At 44.2% G+C, this 20,543-nt stretch overlaps 1 protein-coding gene across 6 annotated transcripts in view; it reads left to right on the top strand.

Moving 5' to 3' along the window:
- Positions 1–20,543, top strand: part of jade1 (jade family PHD finger 1) — a 156,287-nt gene extending 135,744 nt beyond the window's left edge. For all 6 annotated transcript variants that reach the window (XM_038792525.1, XM_038792526.1, XM_038792529.1 and 3 more), the window contains 2 exons: positions 7,154–7,271; positions 16,364–20,543. In XM_038792525.1, coding sequence (XP_038648453.1) covers positions 7,154–7,271; positions 16,364–17,370 — 1,125 coding nt within the window. In that variant the 3' untranslated portion in view covers positions 17,371–20,543. The remainder of the gene's footprint in view (positions 1–7,153; positions 7,272–16,363) is intronic.

Here is a 20,543-nt window from a genome sequence, read left to right as displayed (position 1 = left end):
GCCAACTAATGAGGTGTGCAGAACACTTTTCTTTATCAATATACGGGTATTCAGCAAGTTCTACTTTTGTACTTCCATCACGTATTCTTTGTCTTGTTGACGTTGAGGGCAGGGAGGGCTGGACATGTACACCTCACTTGCCTGCTCCCGCCAATTTGCCGACGTTTCTTTAGCTGGCGTTCTGACATTGCCCAAGTTTGACTCCCCACTTACCTATTCTTCTTCCCCTGACCGAGTTATTGCAGAGCCCCACTCAGCGCTTCCCGGCATGGCTTAACTCAGACTGAGGAATTGACCAAAGTGGATTCGGAGCTGCGTTCGTCACTGCTCCATATCACCAGCACTCACCATGCTGCAGAGTATGTTCTGGATTTTATGAAGTACTGGTTTGTGTGGGAGTTTCATGAAGCTAAATGCCATGAGAATCGCAAATATGGCCTCTTCTGGCATATTTGTCCTGCCGCAAGAGTTATATGTCGCATAATTTTGCTCGGAGCTCTAAATTCACCAAGCCATTTGTTATGTTTTCGTGAAAACTACACACGAGGAAAAGCTAGCTTCCTTTTTTTTTGTTCTTTTCCCTCTTTGAAAGGCTTTGGTTATTAGCTTGCCAAGTTAGGTTGACAAAAAGGATGTTACAGTGTAAAGTGTTTTGATTAAAATTGGCTCCAATTGCATGTTACTTAAAATGGCACATAATTTCTGTTTTCTAAGAATATCTGTCACCAACAAAAATGTTTCCTTGGAACAAGGCTAAAGCCGGTTAACTGTAGAAAATACGAATAGGAACTACGGACAGAAAAATGTACCGTTTGTTCACTGAAACAATACATAAAATAATTGAACAAAGTGGATTCAGAGCTGCTCCATATCACTGGAGCACAAGGGGAGTATTTTAACCTAAACATAAACACACCCTTCACCTCCCCAGCTGACTTTAAAAAAGAGGTTGAGTTATCACCTGGGTATTTCTTTTGTTGAGAAATCTCTAATGGGTATCACCTTGCACCTTTTGTTCATAGAAAATGAAGACACGCATTGATGTAAGAGTAGCCGTATTCTTGATATTTGTCCAAAGAGCCTAAAATAAAATGGGCATCAAATATATAGTAGGGCTACCCTCTTTACTGTGTACAGTTGCAGTCTCTCGCCCTGAATCTCTGTGGAATACCCCTCATCTGCAGCTATAACTTTGGTGGGGGATTGGTAGAATTCCTGGAAAGATGGCAAAAAATTCCCCTTTGTGCTGCTTTAATAGCCCTGGGCCATCTGTTAAGCTCCCTGATGGAAGTTCCAGCCATTGATCTCTGAACCACACAGCCCAACAAATCTCAAGCTCCATTGCTGCCAAAATTAGCTGAGTCAGCAGCATTGCCGGATTAAAACCAATCAATTAAAACCAGTTGCTATCTCATAGCTCCAGCCCCTGCTGGAAATACATGTCTATCCAAAGTGAGCCAGTGCAGAATTTGGCTTGGTTGTGATGTCCACTGCTCCAATATTCATTGGCCAGGATCACCCATGAATAATTGTCACTTGGACGACGTGTTAGAAGTTGTCAGTTGCCTTTGGACAGTTTCCTCAGCAAGGAGTCAACTGATGCACAGTTAGTATTGGTGTGTGTTTTTGCGAGTAATATTAGTGAATGACCAATAAGGACAACGACATCTGACCCGTAGGATTTTATGGGAAGAAATAGAGCAATTCCTCTCCATGGTGAAGAAAGCCTGATTGGTGAATGTTCTAGTTACACCCTTTATTTAATGCGTGGAGTACCGCAAAGAGCTTTCTTTAAGCTTTGTGTGCTTTCTCTGTCATTCACGTTTGGAGGTTCTCAGATAAAGCTGTTGTTATTCCTCTCTCAATTAATGGATCAGCTAATCTATGGCTGTTGTGGGATCCTGTGTGCAGTGTTTGCTGTATGACTTGCCCACAGAAAAACAGGAGTCGGCCATTCGACCCCACGAGCCTGTTCTTTCATGCAATGAGATCATGGCCGACTAACTCCATTTACCTGCCTTTGCTCCATATCCTTTGACGACTTTGGCTAACACGGAAAAATAATCCCAGTTTTAATCACACATCAGTTGCTGTTTACGGAAGAGAATTCCAAACTTCTACCACTCTCTGTGTGGAGGAGTGTTTCCTGGTTGCACCCCCGAAACGTCCCTAATTCTTTGGCTCTGCCCTACCAGCGAAAATCATTTTTCATAACTCGACCATGTTTCTTCCCCATTATATCTTGAAGCTTAACTTCTCATATTTCTGCGAAAGCAATTCTACTTAGTGTAATTTCCCCTCGCCTTCCAAGGCGAGTGTATTTATACAAGTTGCCACTGCATGGTCCTATCTTAAACCATCAAAACTATTCCTTAGTTCACCCCAGAATGTTTCCACTGCTTGCTTATCTCTCCTTATATCCTCTCGTATTGAAGCCAATTCATTCTCAATAATTGGGGTTAACCTCTACTTCTAGAATTTTCCCTATCTTGTACTGCATCTTAAATAGTAACCAATTAGTTGTGAAGCACTTAGGAATGTCCTGGGGATGCAATAAGGCACTGCACTTGTTTAGGTTCTTTTTTTCTTTAATGTTCAGTCCAATAAACCAAACGTGTGAGTAATATTTTGGTTCATACAATTTTGCATCGTTCATCGCTGGATTGCCCAGCTTGGGCCTCCCAGTTTCCACCTGAAAGTTGGAGAAAGAATCATTGACCTGAAGCTCTGGGATTAATTTGACACTGACAATTTCACAGGCGACTCAATTTTAGTAGTTTACTCGTCAGAAGGAGGGGATGGGGACAGAGAGATTATACAAGTTGAGGATATGTTATCAATGACTGGCTAACTGGAAATATTTGGACTTGTCACAGTTGTAACTGCAAAAAAAAAAGGCTATAGGAATAATTTAAAAGTCCGAGTTTTAAGTCCTCAGGGTACTTTCCCATTTCAAATATCTAGAAAATTGAACCTGAAGAAGCCCTTCAATTTATTTATTTAAAAATTTTTTTTTCCAATTAAGGGGCAATTTAGCGTGGCCAGTCCACCTACCCTGCATATCTTTGGCTTGTGGGGGGGTGAGACTTACATAGACACGGGGAGAATGTGCAAACTCTACACGACAGTGACCCGGGGCCAGGATTGAACCCGTGTCCTCGGTGCTGTGAGGCAGCAGTGCTAATCACTGCACCACTGTGCCGCCTCTACAATATGTGTTGGAATTTATTTAGATTTTTGTGTGTATGTATGTGTATAAATATTTCATATCTTTATTTGTATCATATATATCTGTATATATGTCTTTATAGACATCTATTTTTTTATAAATATATTTATTAATGTGTCTGTCTCAGGGCTATCAAGATGCACATTTATTGTGGTTTATTATATACTCTATAAAGGCCTGAAGCACTCTCCAGTCTTGGATAACCAGTTTTGCTCTTGTGGGTTAGGTTTACATGATCAGCTGAAGGTGCGCTATATCCTTCAATAGACGATGAACTATATTTTTTTGTTTACTGGTGGCTGCAGCCGTCTGTTATATCTGTTAGTTTTGTTCTGCCAACTTCCTCATTGGGGGTTTAGTGGCTGGAAGGTATGTTGCACTAATCTGCTAATCCAGCAGTACAGCTGCTAATCCTGTGTGGAATGAGGGGAGACTTTGTTCCTGCATGGGCATGTTCAGTGAAGTCATTCGGGGCATTCACAGTTTGGGAGATGAGTGGGGAGTTTTCACAAGAGTCATCCACTACACTACACTTTTTTTTAATCGACTGATGCCATTTTATGTTTGGTGTTCTGTCAACAAAATATCCTTCTCAGTACATCACGGGAAAGATTTGAATGCTTTCAGAGTAGTTGTTTTGCATGCAGCACAATGTTGTGAAGCACTTTCATTTTAATTGTGTACACTTTTGCTGTAGCTGGGCAATGACCAGCACAATGAAGGGTAGTCAAAGCGGTAATTTCTCTGGTAACTAAGGCCATCCTAACACAGCTAGATGTTTATCGCGGGTACCTCTACAATCTTTTGCAGATGATTGCTGACGGCCCCACTATTGTCCCTGGCTATGTTTGCGAATGTGTTCTCATGGCATCGTTCAGTTACTGCTTTTTAAAATGATCCAAGGAGTGAGTGTTGCTGACATTAGTCAGCCGAGGTGTGTATTTCCACGCAACCAGAAATAGCTGCACCACAGTTAGCAGTGGGCTATTTTTAACCCGTGGCGTAAACATTGAATTATGACCAGTGAAGAACAAATGACAAAAAAATTAGATTCACCATCCAATCAGTGGGTTTTACATGATGTGAGAGTGGGATTAGATTACGACTCTGACCTTGCTGTCTCTTATCTATCTTGTATCATTCATGCTTTTTTTAAAAGATGCTAAGTTGCGTTTTTAACTGATAATAATTGTCCAGCGTGCAGGTATATATATATAACTTGTGGGAGGCGAGTGAAAGTGAGGGGGAGGGATAGGGATGAAGTTGGGATAGATGGGTGGTATCTATCGCATGAAACTGGAGCTTTCGGGAATCATATTGCATCAGATGAGTGACATTCTACATACGGTGCATTATGTAGAGCACAAACTCGGTGATTAATCATTCCCATTCTATTACTCGTGATTTTTAACTTGCACGCTTTTCACTGCATGTCCTCCTGTTTCCTGCGCTTGTGCTCTCACTGTCCCACCTGTGTGCTCTGTACGATCGATCCAGGTTACAATTTACTATTTCTCAGTGAGCTGACTGAAATTGCCACTGATTACTAAGGTATAATTGCAATAAGGTGCTCACTAGTGTGGGCTGTTACACACATATATACTCAAATTCTGGAAGATAATGATTTGTCCTGCCATATCGGAATTGTTTCCTTTATATCAATTGTATTAACTTAATTCGTGTGTTATTGTTTTTTAATGCTGATTTTAATCATATCAAAATAAATCTTAAACCCAGGTAGAATTTCACATCTAATTCCATTTAGGTGGATTACACAGTTTAATGTAGCGACGTTTTCAGTTAGAATATTGGAATTGAAATGTAATAAATTTTCATGAATGCCCATGGTATTAATTTGTGTTAATGCTTTGCTAAGTGAATATTTCATTTTTTCCCCCCTCAAATTGGCCATTTTTTAAGCAAGTTTAAAAGTCACCATCTACAGGGACGATTGCACAGAGTTCATTATTTCAACCTTGTCTCTCAACGGCAGGCAGTTAAAAATGGAAGCACCAGACCTTTAGATATCTGAACTCATCCATCCCACAGTGAAGTGTACAAAGAAACTTTTGTAACTGCAATACTTCACAGCAAAATCTTACTCAGTGAATGTAGTGACCATGGGATTGTGACTGTACTGGGTGTGAGGGATATGCTCCGTTGCAACAGTTTGCCCACCGATACTTGGGGAACGAGCTGTAGATATCTGCCAATCAAAGCACTACCCCACATTCTTTTCTAAGCTGTACGTGAGATCAGTTGTGTCTCTACTATTTCCTTATGGCTTCACTTTCCTTTCAACCTGTTGGCTTTTACTTCTGTGCAGTATTGAATGTACAGTATTTATAACATTGTACTGTAATGAAATCTAATAAAAGTGGGTGTATTCTTTTATATAGTACATGTTGTGTGATTTCTGATTTTACTAATAGTCTCTTTGACACCACCTTCTACACTACAGCTCTTACAGTACTCTAGTAGTGCCTGTAGTCTGTTAATGCAGCCTTCTCTTCTATGCTCCGGCTGTTGTCTGTACTTGATGTGTGACTGGATAGCTCCTTATGATCAGGTATAGCACACACTCCAGTGTTGAGGTAATACTAGGTGATGTTGCTGTCAGGAAGGTATGTCTTGTTCTGGTGGTGGAGGGTTGGGGATATTGAGCAGTTGTCTGGCTCTATCCTCTGCAGTTGTGCGCAGTTGTGTTTCCCCCACTCTGACCCTGAACACTCGATCGCTTCTATTATTGGCTGGGTTTCAGGTAATTGTACCAGTAGATGCTTACTGGTCTGTTCTATTTATATGAAATGCACTTTCTTCAGTTTTATTTTTAAAGTGAGACTGAGGTACTGCATCAGATAATTAGCCAGATCTCCTGTGGTAGGTTGAATAAAGACAGGAGCGATGCAGCGTGCAATGCTCGCTAAATTATTCTTCAGCCAAGACTTCAGGACCGCAACGGTTAATTGCTGTAAACAAGCACAACTGTTTTTTGAGGGAAGTTTGCTTCACTTTGGTTCCAACACATACTAACTGCGTCTGTTTTGCCCTTTTTCTCGATGCTTTTTGAAGTTTGAAACCTGAAGGGTGATGGGCGCAGTTAAGGCTTTGACAGAATAGCTTGGCTTGCTGCCACAGTCTATTGAGCAATAGTGGTAAACTGCCTACAAACATTTAAAATCGAGGTACTTGTTGAAATTAGGTCAGCTGACTGATGGTGGGAGGGGGGTGGTGGTGATGGTGGCGTTGGTGGGGGTCGGTGGTCGGGGGCGCATGCACGTTCTCCCCGTGTGTGCGTGGGTTTCCTCCGGGTGCTCCGGTTTCCTCCCACAGTCCAAAGATGTGCAGGTTAGGTGGATTGGCCATGATAAATTGTCCTTAGTGTTGGGTGGGGTTACTGGGTTATGGGGCTAGGGTGGAGGGTGTGGGCTTGGGTAGGGTGCTCTTTCCAAGAGCTGGTGCAGACTAGATGGGCCGAATGGCCTCCTTCTGCACTGTAAATTCTATGATAACGTTTTGTGACCATAGTGAGTCCCAGATAGATTTGTTAAAAGTTAAAAGGAAACTGCGAATGTTGGGAATCTGAAATAAAAAGGAGGAACAGTTGTGATCAAGCCAAAACGTTAACCTGTCTTTCTCTTTCAGATGCTGACTGAGCTGCTGTGCATTCCAGCAATTTCTGTTTTTACTTTAGATAGATCTAGTGCTAAGTTATGGGTGACTTTTTTGCTTTTGTTTTTTTTTTGAAGAAGGTCACGCAGGTAAGTTTTGTCTTTTTTTTCCCGTATCGGGCAAGCAGCATCTACAGTAAGATGTTGAGGCTCTGGTATCTTTGAGTGCTTGTGAGGTGTAGAGTGATTGCTCGTGTGCAAGCTAAACTGCTTCTAAAGTCTGGTGTGACAGGCTGTGATATTTCCTCACTAGGTTCGAAACCTTACTTATATGGTGACACGGAGAGAGAAGATTAAGAGGTCAATCTGCCGAGTCCAAGAGCAAATATTCCACCATCAGATGAACCTTCTCGAAGAAGAGCGCATTTCTGGTAAGTGCAAGGAAGTAACCCAGTTGAATCATTCATTTCCCCCGCACCTTTATCTCCTGTCAACTCCTCCCAAAAAACCCCCGAACCCTTAAATGTGTCAACAACGACAGTAGCGTGATACCGTGCAAATTGTGGTGTTTTGCTTGCTCAATAACCAATGCAGGAATGGAGAAGCTAGTAGATAATGTTGCCATTGTTCCATGGTTTTTCAAGACCAAACGGTGTGCGCATAGAATCATAGAATTTACAGTGCAGAAGGAGGCCATTCGGCCCATCGAGTCTGCACTGCCCTCGGAAAGTGCACCCTACTTAAGCCCACGCCTCCACCCTATCCCCGTAACCCAGTAACTCCATCTGACCTTTTGGACACTCAGGGGCAATTTAGCATGGCCATCCCACCCAACTGCACATCTTTGGACTGTGGGAGGAAGCTGGAGCTGCTGGACGAAGCACCCGCAGACACAGGGAGTAAGTCACCCAAGGCCAGATGTGTACCCGTGGAGCTGTGAGGCAGCAGTGCTAACCACTGTGCCACCATTCAGGGTTAATAGACTGGCAATAAGCCAGTCGGCAGAGGCACAATTGGCGTGACTTGCCTCCTCAGAAAAGAAAAGCACAATTCCTGCCTACCGCTGTTCCTCTTTGTTCTGGAAACCAGTTATTGCTCTTCGGTCGGCTCTACGTTGCACGAAGCAAGGATACCAGGATGCTGCTATTGGTCTTTTCATTCCAGTCGTGGCGTTCAACACTGTGTGCCACAGGTTTTACGTGTGTACGATCAGGGTCCAGTTAAGAATGTTGGGTCATCCGGTAGTTAATTTTGGATGGTGACTGTATCTACTAAATGGTGTGGGGTAATGATATGTAGAGTATTGTCAAGCCAGACACAAGCTGAGATAGGTCATAAAATACTAAATGGGGTGGGGGAGTTATAACATTCGACCTCTTGGGTGGTGGACTAAGGTAGACCACCTTTGGTGGTGGGAGGGGGAGGGTGCAGCTTGGGACTTGACCTGTTTTCAGTGGAGTAGAGGAGCTACTTGGTCACAAATGGGTGGCCATAGGCACCTCCATAGGTTTTGGGCTGGCGCACTATTGGACGGCTTGACGTTGGCCTGGCTGGCTGGCAGGCCAGGTATGTTTTCAGGGTTGGGGGAGAGGTTCAGGTGTGCTTTAGGATGGCGGTTTGGGTGGGAGCTTCGGGTAGCAGTGGCCCGAACTACATTTAATGGGGTCCGGGGGAAGCACCACAAAATTTATGTTTTTTGTTTCCCACTGAGATCAGAGAGTCTCCACGACGTACCTGACTGCTTCTACTGAGCAGGGTGTCCGGGTGGTGTTCCGACAGGAGGCTGCAAAACAACCTTGGGTTCCTAACTTCATAATATAACACTAATTTTCATAGATTTATGAGGTTTCTACCGGAGTTTGCCAGACGTTTCAGGTGTCCTGCTTTAAGATAACCTCAGGACATAAGAGTGGTCGGCATTGATTTAAATTCATGTGTGACCTAATTTTAGCCCGGTGGGGGGGAGGGGGGCTGTTAAATAAAAAACACGCCTCAGTCCCACTTTTAGCCTTTCTAAGTTTTTCGTACCTGCGCAAGCGAATCTCACTTTTGAGAGTGGAGGGGTTGGCACTGCCTCACCCTTCGGTTTTCATTTTCTACAACCGCAGTGAACGGCTTCATAGTGATTGAAGGAGAAGGAGAACATGCCGGACCAGTATATTAAACTTCCCTCTCCTGCCATCTCTTCCAAAGCCATTTCTCGGGGTTTGTAAATATAGCCCGTGCTTCCCGGTGCCATTTCAAACACCGATACCAGCAGCTCATTATAAATATGAAATGCGCCTCTTACTACTTTCTGTCTTCACTAACATTTTTAACCAGACCAACAACTGCTGCCCTCAACTGGTAGAACTTTGTAAAGCTCGGAAGCCACTTTGTGGCAATTACTGCAAAACTGACGACCACTTCCTGCAGGATCCTAACTGGCAAGTTAAGGAACATAATTAAATCTAAAATTAAACCACCTGCCAACAAGGATGATGACGCTCCAGTACGGTTACTGATCCACATTTTACTTGTGTTTTCACACAAACAGAAAATAAAGATTGAAAGTGGTCTTGCTTGGAAGTGTTTAGCTGTGGGCCTCCAGCTTCCCAAACCTGGCACAAACACTCTGCACTGCAGGCAAGGTAGTACACACTGATTAGATAAGAGTTCTGGGAGCTAAAACAAAGAATTTGGTTCTAGAGTCGCGATTGGCACCCGATAAATGGGAGGAGTAGCATCATAGTTCTCGCGAAGCAACTTGGTGACTTGCAGCTCCATAAAAATATATTGGGTACTATTTGCAACTGCAAAAATTTCTTCCAGTTGCACTGCCCTGAAACCATGGAGGGAAAAAAAAGTAGCGTATTTACTTTTGTCATTTTGATCTTCATGGCCTTTTTATACCGTTTTAAGGTGACATACTAACGAGGGTCAAGGGTAGGCCATTTGGTCCCTTGACCTTGCTCTTCCATTTAATAAGATCATGATTGTGGCCTCAACTCCACATTCTGCTTCGCCCTGAAAACTTCTGATTCCCTTGTTAGTCAAGAAACTATCTACCTCTGCCGTAAAGATATGCAATGACCTTGGCTCCACTACTCTCTGGGGAAGAGAGTTCCAAAGACTGTGCTCTTACGTAGTGCATTGCTCCATATGCATATGTCTGTGTGTGTTCTTAGATGCAGCTGCTCAGGATGCTGTTGAGGGTTTTGAAGTTTGTGAAACAATGGCCGGAATCCTCCGACCATTGGGATTCTCTCGTCCTGCTGGCAGCGCACCCTCGCCCGTAGGGTTTCTCGGCGGCCTGGAATGGCTTCGATGGGAAATCCCATTGACAAGCAGCGGGAGTAGAGAATCCTGTTGCCAGCGAACGACGCCCCGTCGGGAAACACGTGGCTGGGGGACCGGAATATCCAGCCCAATATCCATGAGGAGGGAGTCGAGGGAGGCATGGGGGTGAGTGATGGCATTGGCAAGAGCAGGGGGAATGACTCAGCTCCCTTCCCAATGCTGGTTTCCACGATCAGGCACTGAGTACTTTTGAATGAGGGACCACCTCTGGGAGCCCGTTAGCATCCCCGGATGGATTTGCTTGTCTTGCCTCCCTCATGGATAGTCCAGCAGTGGCGGCGGGATGAGGCTGTTAAGGGGGCAGCAACTGTCCACAGACCTTCCTGCTATGGACTTAATCAGGGTGGAAACGGGATGGTGGCAGAATTCCATTCTGTACCCTCCCGCCTGAATGAATACCTCCCCAAGGAGTAGGGCATTAAATTCTGCCAGTAATGTGCTCCACCGACACCTGCTGTTCAGATCCTGTCCCTTGTTTTTGTGTCATGTGTATGTGCTCCATTTAATTCTTCATGTTATGTTAATTAGTGACAACCACTGCGTCAGTGACTAGTTTCACTGATCTATTTACCCTCTGTGCGTTTATTGTGCATTTGTTTGATTGTTTTTCTTCATGTGGGATTTCCTGACACAAGAACAGTATGCGCTCTCGAGTCCGAAACATCTTTATAGCTGTGTGTATAATTAGAAATAATAACAGTATGTACATATAACATATAAGGGTAGCACAGTGGTTAGCACAGTTGCTTCACAGCTCCAGGGTCCCAGGTTCGATTCCTGGCTTTGGGTCACTGTCTGTGCGGAGTCTGTACATTTTCCCGTGTCTGCGTGGGTTTCCTCCGGGTGCTCCGCTTCCTTCCACAGTCCAAAGATGTGCAGGTTCGGTGGATTGGCCGTGATAAATTTCCCCTTAGTGTCCATAAAAGGTTAGCTGGGGTTGCTGGGTTACGAGGATAGGCTGCAGGTGTGGGCTTAAGTAGGGCGCTCTTTCCAAGAGCCGGTGCAAACTCGATATGGCCTCCTTCTGCACTGTAAATTCTTTCTGTGTAATATATGTACATTTAGTTCAGGGAATTAAATTCCATTATCAAGAACATTAAACGTGGTTTTGTTTTTAACTTTGTTCAGAAGCACTGTTGGATTGAATCTGCTGCTGTGGTGAAGGCAGAGTTTAAGTACACAGTGTTGAGCAGTTCCCGCAAACAAGGTTCAACCAGGCCAATACAGAATGCGCCCTTTTCCATTTATTGGTCGCAAACTTAGCTCTGCAGTGCCCGTTTTGTTTTTGGAATTATGGGTGCCATTTCGCACGCAAGCACACTCCTGGAGTTAGTTGTGCTGGATGATATCTTGATGAGGGCATTAGCGCATGCCTGTAGGCCGATTGTACCACCAATCGGCTGGCAACACTTTAATCCAAGTGCTGCCATTTTGAAACTCAATATTCCAATTAACGTCCTCTCTTAATCTCACCCCCACAGCTAAACATTTCTGCACGACGTGGAATATGAGGTATTCCCAGGGAATCCCGCTATCAGGCTGCCATCTTGAGTGGGCGGCCCATTGTCAAGGCCCCGTGTCCGGCCACCTCCCCTTGCACCCCCCACACTGTAAATCGGCCCCGACCCACTCCGCCCATACCGCAAACCGGCCTTGACCCCCCCCCCCCCCTCTCTTGGCCCCCCGCATGGTTGAATTCCACCCTCCGATTGCCTGGATGCCCTCCTACCCCCAAGGACAGTGGGCGACCCCCCTCCCCTCCTCCCCGGACCTCTGTAATGGGGGACCCCGTAGAGGGACTCCCATTAAAGGAGTCTCTGTTATGGGGGACCCTGAACAGGGGGACCCCACCATGGACCCCTGAAATTGGGGGACCCCTGCCTAAAGGAACCCCCTCCACAAACCCCCCCCCCAAGAAAAGGAACCCCTGTCTGGAATCTAGAGAGCAGTCCAGACAGGGGCTGTAGGAAGCTTGATAGCTGTAATACTTACCTTGCAGCTCCATGTGTTCATTCCCGGAAGGGGAGAAACTGTGCCTGCCTCTGGTTCCCACAGATCCACTGTCTGAAATCCATTGATGGCTTTTGAGTAATAGTTTGTGATCCACAGCCCCCGACTGACTGCTCTCTAACTTCCAGGCTGGGGCAACTTTTCTGGGGCGGGAAGGGGGGGGGGGTCTGTGTGTGTGGAGGAGGTTCCTTTAAGTAGGGTTCCTTGGGTGGGGGGGTCCCCCACTAAAGCCTAATACAGGGGGTCTATGTGGAGGGGTCTTGCTATTTCAGGGATCCCTGCGAGGGTCCCGATTTACAGAGGTCCCTGGGGGGGGGGGGGGGGGGGGGGGGCATACTACAGAGGTCCCTGTGGGGCGTTCCACTTAATACAGGGGTCCCGGGAGGGGTCAGGTCACCCTTATACTTGGGGGTTGGTTGCTGTGGTGCGGGGCCGGGAGGTTTGCTGCTGATATGCGCTGCGGGGGGTGGGAATGAGGTTGTTTGGTCTTTACTATCGTGGACCTGGCATGGTGGCCCACCGTGAGGTCCACCCCGTCAGGTTCACCATTGCAGAGATCACAAGTGAACCGCGCCCACATGACTCCCGGCCGCGGGTACCAGAGAATCATGGGAGGGCACAGCATAGGGCACTAGACTATGTAAATAGATGCAAATGAGTCATAGGGCCAAATTGAATTTATTTCCATACTCCCGCTGGTGCCAGCGAGGGGTCAGAGCATGGCGTTCTGGTCTGCGCCTGCCACCGATCCTGACTCTCCGTCCCATCGGGAATGCATTCTGGCCATCCTGGCGACGGAGAATCCCGCCCTCAATTTTTACTATCCACTTTTTAAATGATCTGATTGTCAGGCAATCTGCCTTAAATCTGAATACCCAATTGAAAACCAGATAGGTTGTCATCAAGTCTCTGTATTGAAACAAGAATACAAAGTCAAAGGTCTCATTGCAGTTTGTCCCCCCTCCTCCAGAAAAGCAAACAAAACGAAGAACAAGGATGTTGAAACTATTTGATATTCTTATTAATCCATTGATTTCTATCCACGTGACCAACTGATGTCCCTTATTCAACATCCTTTTTAATCTTCTACTTTTCCCTCCATTGACCTCGGGCGAGATTCTCCAGTCGCCGGGCGGTTGCGGCTGGTCATTTTGTGAGAGTGTCATTTTGGGCGAGTTTGTCAGAGTGTTTCCCGTTGGCGTTTTGGGTGAGATCCAGAGCTGAATTCACTTTTTTAGGGCGTGGGAGGTTTCTCACTGGTCCAGCCCACACAATGGGTGCGATTCAACTAGTTGGGGACAAAGTCGCATAGCGAGTGCGTTTGGCCGCATGTTTCCAGAAACACACGGCTATACAACAAGACTTGCGTTATATAAAAGGGGCCTCAGCGGGGAACGGGCAGCCGAGGCTGAACATAGCCCCGTTTTTTACAGAGGACCTCCGCTCGCTGGAACTCCCCAGTGTAGCCAGAGATAGAGATGTAATTTCTAAATGGCGTCCTGTCTCCGAGGCCCCCGAAACGATCCGCAATTCTGCCCCCCCCCCCTTCAGCCTGAACGCATATGGAGGGTCCCCGCCCCCCCACCCCCCACGCAGGGCAACCCTGCCCAATTGTGCACACACAAAAAATGCCAGCTTGGCAGTGCCAACCTGTGCCCACGCCAGGATTAGGGCCCAGCGGTGCCCTGCCCATGTGAGATGGGGTGCGTTAGGGCTTTGAGGGATCTGGGGTTGTGTCTTTGCGGGGGGGGGGGGGGGGGGGGGGGGCTGGTCTGTGGGAGATCCGGGCACCATGAGGAGTTCTGGCAAGTGGAGCTCCTCAGTGCAGAAAATGGGACTAAGTGCGGCCTCAGCGGGGCACTCTCTGCTGAGGCCCCGGATTGCAACAAAGTCCCGTTCGATAGCGTGGTCTTCCTTGCTGCTGCGAGCGCAGGGAAACAGCCGGCTAAATGCGCTCGACACGGGTCTCTATTGCAGTCTGGTTAGATTGCGCTCTATGTCTCCTCATCACATGCAGAAAGACATTCCATAATATTTTACAACAAAGAGAGTATGGTAACCGTCGGTACAGAGCATAAGAAAACTGAAAGGCCTTAAATGATAATCAAGGCATGGTTGGAAGGATTTTTGAAAACAGAAACAGCTGGCAACGTGTAGGGCAGGAGAGTGGAGATAAGGCAGTGGTTAGTGAATGCCTCAATGATTGGGGAAGGTGGTTTTGAAGCCAGGTGTAATTTCAAGATTGTGGGTAAGGGAGCAGATGTTTAGGGTGAGGTTGAGAGTGGCGAACAAGGCCAGTACATCATTACAGGCCGGGGAGGCTGCATTTAAGTGAAGTTAAAACCCCAAAGATAAAGAATCACAAAGAGCAAGGGCTGAGGCCGGGGGGGGGGGGGGGGGGGGGGGGGTTTCCTGAGAAAGGCCACTGGTGGAAAAGAGGGTGCAATAAATGGGGAATCTTAAAGGAGAGATGGTAAAGTGTGAAGAATAATGGTAAAGATTGAGTTTGAATATTGGTAGGAGTGTCACATCTGCAATGGCTTGGTGGTGGGGGGGGGGGGGGGGGGGGGGGTTTGGTTTGACATAAAGCCAAATGGTTTGGCATCAGGATGATAGAGAATCACCCTTGAGCCAGGAATTGGTCAGCGCCAGGATATGGAGATATTCCTTCAGGGCCAGCATATGTCTGCAGAGAAAGATTTACGCCTCTTTGATCCAAAGTGTTGTATTTTCAAATTTTGCATGAAAATGTCTCTTTAAATTATGATTTTGCTCTTTGAATGTGTAATGGTTTCGTGCGGAATTCCTGGATTTACTCGATTATTTTTAAACAGAGTTACTTAGGTGTGAAAGCAGCAGCTCAGTATCATTTCACTGCTATCATGTTCAGATTTGCGAAGAATTTTGATGTAAATGGGCCAAAATCTAGTAATATTAATGAGTGACTGGGTAACTGGAGAGTCTGAATTTAAGATCACCATTGAAAATAATAATGGAGGCAGAATGCACAACTGTCTTTAAGGAAGCGGGTATGAAAAAGAATTTGAAAGGTTAACAGGAAAGGAACGAAAGAAAACTTGAGTGGAATTACATTGAATTTTACAGCACAGAAACAGGCCATTCGTGCAGTCAATGTTTATGCTGCACCCAAGCCTCTTCCCGCCTAACCTCATCTCGATCTATCAACAAATCTTTTATTGCTTTCTCCCTCATACACTTATCTATGATTCCCTTAAATGTGTCTATACTGATCACCTCAGTCCCTGAATGCAAGTTCTTTTAAATCAGCTGAAGGATCGTATACCTGACGTGTATGTTGTGAAGTATTGACACACAAAGCTGGCCAGGTAACCTATGAGCACCACATGAATCTATTTGCCTTTACACAACCATAGGATGTCCCACACGCTTACAGCCAATCCAATATTTTTGAAGTGCAGTCACTGTTACAAGGCAAGAAACTTAGCTGCAAAATTAGTGCAAGGACCTCTGTAAACAGGAACGTAATAGCGACCAGATCATTTTCATGATGTCTCATCCCCATCAGTTGTCGAGAGAGGAGGGGTATCTGGAGGGAAAGGGAGGAGAAACTAGTGATTAGAATAGCCTCTTTCTGCCCCACACAAATACAACTCCCGGGAGGTGAACTATTGATGCATGTTGGAAATGTTCGAGGGTTGCGTTTTCATCCCTTTGGCCAGGATGACTCGAGTGACTGCAGAGGAAAGAGACTATCGAAAAGCAAACTTAGATTCTCCTCATTATCTGTTTCTTGCTTTTGTAACTGCACTTTGTTTTCACAGGCAGTGTACAGTGCCATCTCTATTAACTGTCTGACACAATTTGGGCTCTAATTCTAAATTTAATAATAGATTGAAGAACTAGTCAAACAACTCGGGCAAACTAGGAAATATTTCACAAGAAACTTTAAAGAGAAATAGTTATGAATTACATAGCAATTTCCGGCTTCTTTTTGGTGATACAGACAGAGGCATATATCATTCCCTGTTTCTTCAGCTTGCCCAGATGCTAGTTAGTTGCGTGATTTCTCTTACACACAGCCCAGAAGAACGTGAAAGATACCGTCTAAACTCAGTTTTTAATAAATGTGAAGTGACATTCAGACCTTTGTGAATGTGTCACCGGATGAATTGTGTGTGTGCTTTGTTTGTAGGTGCGCCTTCAGCATTCCAATCGGAAGATACCTTATTCCTTGGTTGGCTGGCACAATCTCACCTGGCTTCCAAAACAGGTGGTTTGCAGTGGAAGTCGAACAGAGAACTGGAGACGGGCCAGCGTTCCGACCACTACACAGACGCGGTCTGGCACGAAAGGAGCTCACACCTGAGCGGCAGAACGCAAAGCCGCCCTGACTCTGCCAGTCGGAGTCTGTTGAAACAATCAAACCGATCCAGTGACTGCAAAACCATTGCGAGCCTGCACGGTGTCAGGGAGGACTGCACCATCAAGAGTATTCTTCCGCCATGCAGTAAGGTCCGTGCCGTGTCGAGTACTAATTCCCGTGAGAGGAATAATGGTCTAACTGCACCTGATCACAGGAGGAAAACTGACAGCAATGGACGCAGTACAGGAAGTAAAGCAGAATTGAGGGAAAGAGTGTGTTCAAAGCGGGACAAATCCAATGTGCCTGCAGAATTAACCCTGCGACAGTCTGAGAACAAGCAGGCTTTGTGTGCCCCGATTTGTAAAATGGCATCCGTCAGCATTCGGAGGTTGTCTGGGGATGGCAGCCACTCACACTCCAAATGTAATGGTACCCTGGGCAAAACAGCCTGCAACCAAATGGCTGTTCCTACTGGTCGCTCTGCAGTCAAAGTGCCTACAACACCGACAAGCCCAATAAAAAACTGGGGCGGGTTCAGAATCCCAAAGAAGGGAGAAAGGAAGCAGCATGAGGAAAGATCGCAGCCCTGCAGGCAGAACTCAGAATCCACAAAATACCAGCACCTGGGATCGCAGAGAGTCTCGTCCAAAGAGAGGGCAAAAGTGAGGTTATCGCCGGACAATGAGAACGACGGCTACAGTCCCGACGCTGAAATGAGTGACTCAGAGACAGAGTCAACAGACAATTGCAAGCCGCAACGACTAAATTCGAACAGTGCAATGGTGAGCAGGAGGTATGGGACAGATATTATTCGAAGAAGCATTCTGGCTTCTTGATCTAGAGAAGAGATGCAGCAAGTACACTGCCCGTATCCACCTCCAATCCCAACAATATTGAAATGAAATGCCTTGTCGTTTTGATACTTCTTCAGGCTAAGTATTTGGAACCCATCCCCATCATGGAAAGTTTATCAGTGAAACCCTTGTGTTTAACTTAAATGCTACAGTTCTGAAGCCCAAAATCTACCCCATGAAGGGAGTCAATACGACAGAAGATGATTTTGAAAGGTATATTGAATCAGAAATATAACTAGTTCATAAAAAGAATTTTAAAGTGAAAAGCTTAAAATAAATAAAAAATGGGTTTAAAAATAATGACATTTGCTAAGCATCCCCCAAGCGAAGCAATTAGCAAATCAACATTTCTTTGTTGATAAAGCAGGTTTAAAAACTTCAAAATCCGCAGGTTGTATGATCTGTCTGGCTGAACCAGTATTTTGGGTTTAATGAAGGATTATAAAATAAAAGCAACAAATTCGAAGTTCCTTGGCAGATACAAACTACAGTTTCTTTCTTAAATCCTTAAAACCCAGTGGCCACTAGTGTCGGATTTTCAGATGTGGTAAGATGTACAGCTGTTCCGAGGGTCGGACAGAAGCACAGTGAGCTGGGCAATGGAAGCAACGAAAGGTTGAGATATACGACGGCTGTGGAAAGGAAGGAATTCCTCGTTGTCTACAAATGCTGGAAGTGGTACAATAAACTAGCAGGGATGGCTGGCAAGGATTACTGGCACCCTTACGAGAGCTGGGAGTTACCGCAGGGAATTGTGATGTCTTCCCGCTTCGTTCTGCACAGCTGGAGTGAAACATTTGTGAAGTGCATAATAATTCATAAGACTATTTAGGGTATATCCTTTTTTAAAAATTGTTTGTGTATCCCACATTGCCATTACTTTTAGTTTAAATCGTTCCCTCAGATTCCACTATCCCATTCCAGATATTTGATTTTATTTACATACAATTGACAGCACAGAAACAGATTGTTGGGAAAGTGGGCATAGAGCAAACTGCAAAAGTTGCAAGATTTATTTTTACGGTTGCTTATTTTCTTTGGAATCTTAGAATCCCACCATGTCCAATTCACCAGCTTGATTTCACTCTCTCCGAAATAATAACAATCCTGCAATGACTCTCTAAGTAAACTGTAGTAGAGCAATTGCATTACTTCAACCATTTGCATCATTTGAATCCTTTGGTGAGACCAGCAGAGCGGGTGCAGGATAAGCACTAAAAAGGGGAATTCATTCTAGTGAATTAAATATTTTTTTATGTTCAGTCATCATTGTAATCTTAACTATTGTTTCGGCAACCTGGACATTCCTTTTTAGTGTTAACTTCTAATGGGACTTAACTGGGGTTACTCTCAGCAAGGGATGTATTTAGCCAAGTTTCAATGGCTTCAGGAATTCAAAAAGGAAAAAGGATTCAATCTCCTAAACTTAAGTACAACCAGTTGATGTTTTTATTGCCTAATAAATGTAGAACCAGTTGACTCGGTGACTTCTAAAATATTAAATGGCTATTTTAGTCATTTACATTGAAACCTGTTTAAAATTCCAAGCCTTCAACCTCTTATAAATTTGTTGAAAATGATCTTAAGCAAGTTTTCCAAAAATATTATGTTAAGTGTTGCATGTACTGTACTGAATTTATTTACTGCTCCTGGGTTGTAATGCAGTAGAAAATATTTCAAGTAGACACTATCAGTAGTGAATGATTATATTTAATTTTATTAAGTGCCCTTTTCTAATCTTTATTCAGTGCAATAGCTTTGTATTAATTTTTGTTAAAAAAAAGTTGTAGAAAGGAGATCTTTCACTTACATGTTTGACATGGAGTATTTATGCATCGTAGATCTGCAAGTTCTCTTGAAATATTTGCAGTTTCTTAGTCCTTAGTGTTTAACATGGAGGTAACATTTGTGTTGTACAGAGAGAAGCAGTCACTAATTTTATGCCTTGCTAAGTTTTACACCTGTACTAAATAATTTTTGGGTAGAAATAGGCAGTGAATTAATAGTTTGACTACAATGGTTTGTTTAAAGAACCGTAACTTAGACTGACAGTTTTATGTTAAAGCTTTATTTTTCCCCGATTGTGCGTAGTTTGTTAAGATCGATCTTAAATTATGATTTTGGTATTTTATATATACTGTAGTTTAACATTAGGCTAGTTGAGCTACTGTGTAGTTGCTGCTGGCATGCATATATAATTTTAAACAAAAGTGATGTAAAGGGACAATTTTCACACATTCTGCGTCTTGATTGTTCCGTACAGACCTGCTGAACAGACTTTGCAGTGCGGTGTTGTACAGAGGAATTCTATCACCATGTGCCTAGCAAAGTTTAACTGGTGTTCATTTAGTTAACAAAGAGCATGGAAATAAAAGCGAAAATAAAATTTATACAGAGATGACTATTTTAAATTACCCGACTCTTCGCTGTATTTATTTTTCTTGTGAACTATTTATAAAACTACTTTTTAAAAAAAACGAGAGAAAATTCTGTTCTGTGACTGTTGGAAAAATTTGGATGAATTGTGCCTTTTTTGTGTTTGATATTGTTGAGTTTACACTCGTAGTAATCAAAATGGTACATTGGTCTGTGAAATGTTTCTCAAAATTAAATCTCATCTGGAACCAACAGAGGCACTAGCCTTTATTGTGGGCCCATATGAATAATAAAAAAGAAGCTACTGCAACATTGTCTTCCTTTATGCAACTGGGACTTCTCATAAATTTTGAGATGTTTTAATTAAACTTTAATGTTGGCGATAAACCTACTTTCTTACTTTTTTTAAGCCAATGTTATTAGAAAATCCACGGGGTCATGTGATGTTGAATATGTCAAGAAATTATTTTTTTACTTTGAAAGATAGTTCTACACACCCAATCAGCGACAGATAATCAAATGGGATCCTGTCTCCTACATAATCCAAATATGCTTTTTCATCATTCGTTGAAAGTCTGCAAGATGTCATTCTCCCTCTGTAGCTGCAGCTAGTCTATGATGAAACATTGCAAGCTGCCAGTTCCTGCGTACAAAACTCTACTTTTCCACTTAAATGAGGCACCATGCTTCACCAGAACATGTGTACCACTTTACACTGTGCAATAATTGTATATGCTTTGTTTTTTCGCCCCTAGTAAAGCTAACCTACAATGAAAAAA

The sequence above is a fragment of the Scyliorhinus canicula genome, chromosome 3, assembly GCF_902713615.1.
Source record: "Scyliorhinus canicula chromosome 3, sScyCan1.1, whole genome shotgun sequence".
NCBI classification, from domain to species: Eukaryota; Metazoa; Chordata; class Chondrichthyes; order Carcharhiniformes; family Scyliorhinidae; genus Scyliorhinus; species Scyliorhinus canicula.
Note: the sequence above shows the minus strand (reverse complement) of the source record. Positions and strands in the feature narration are given on the sequence as shown.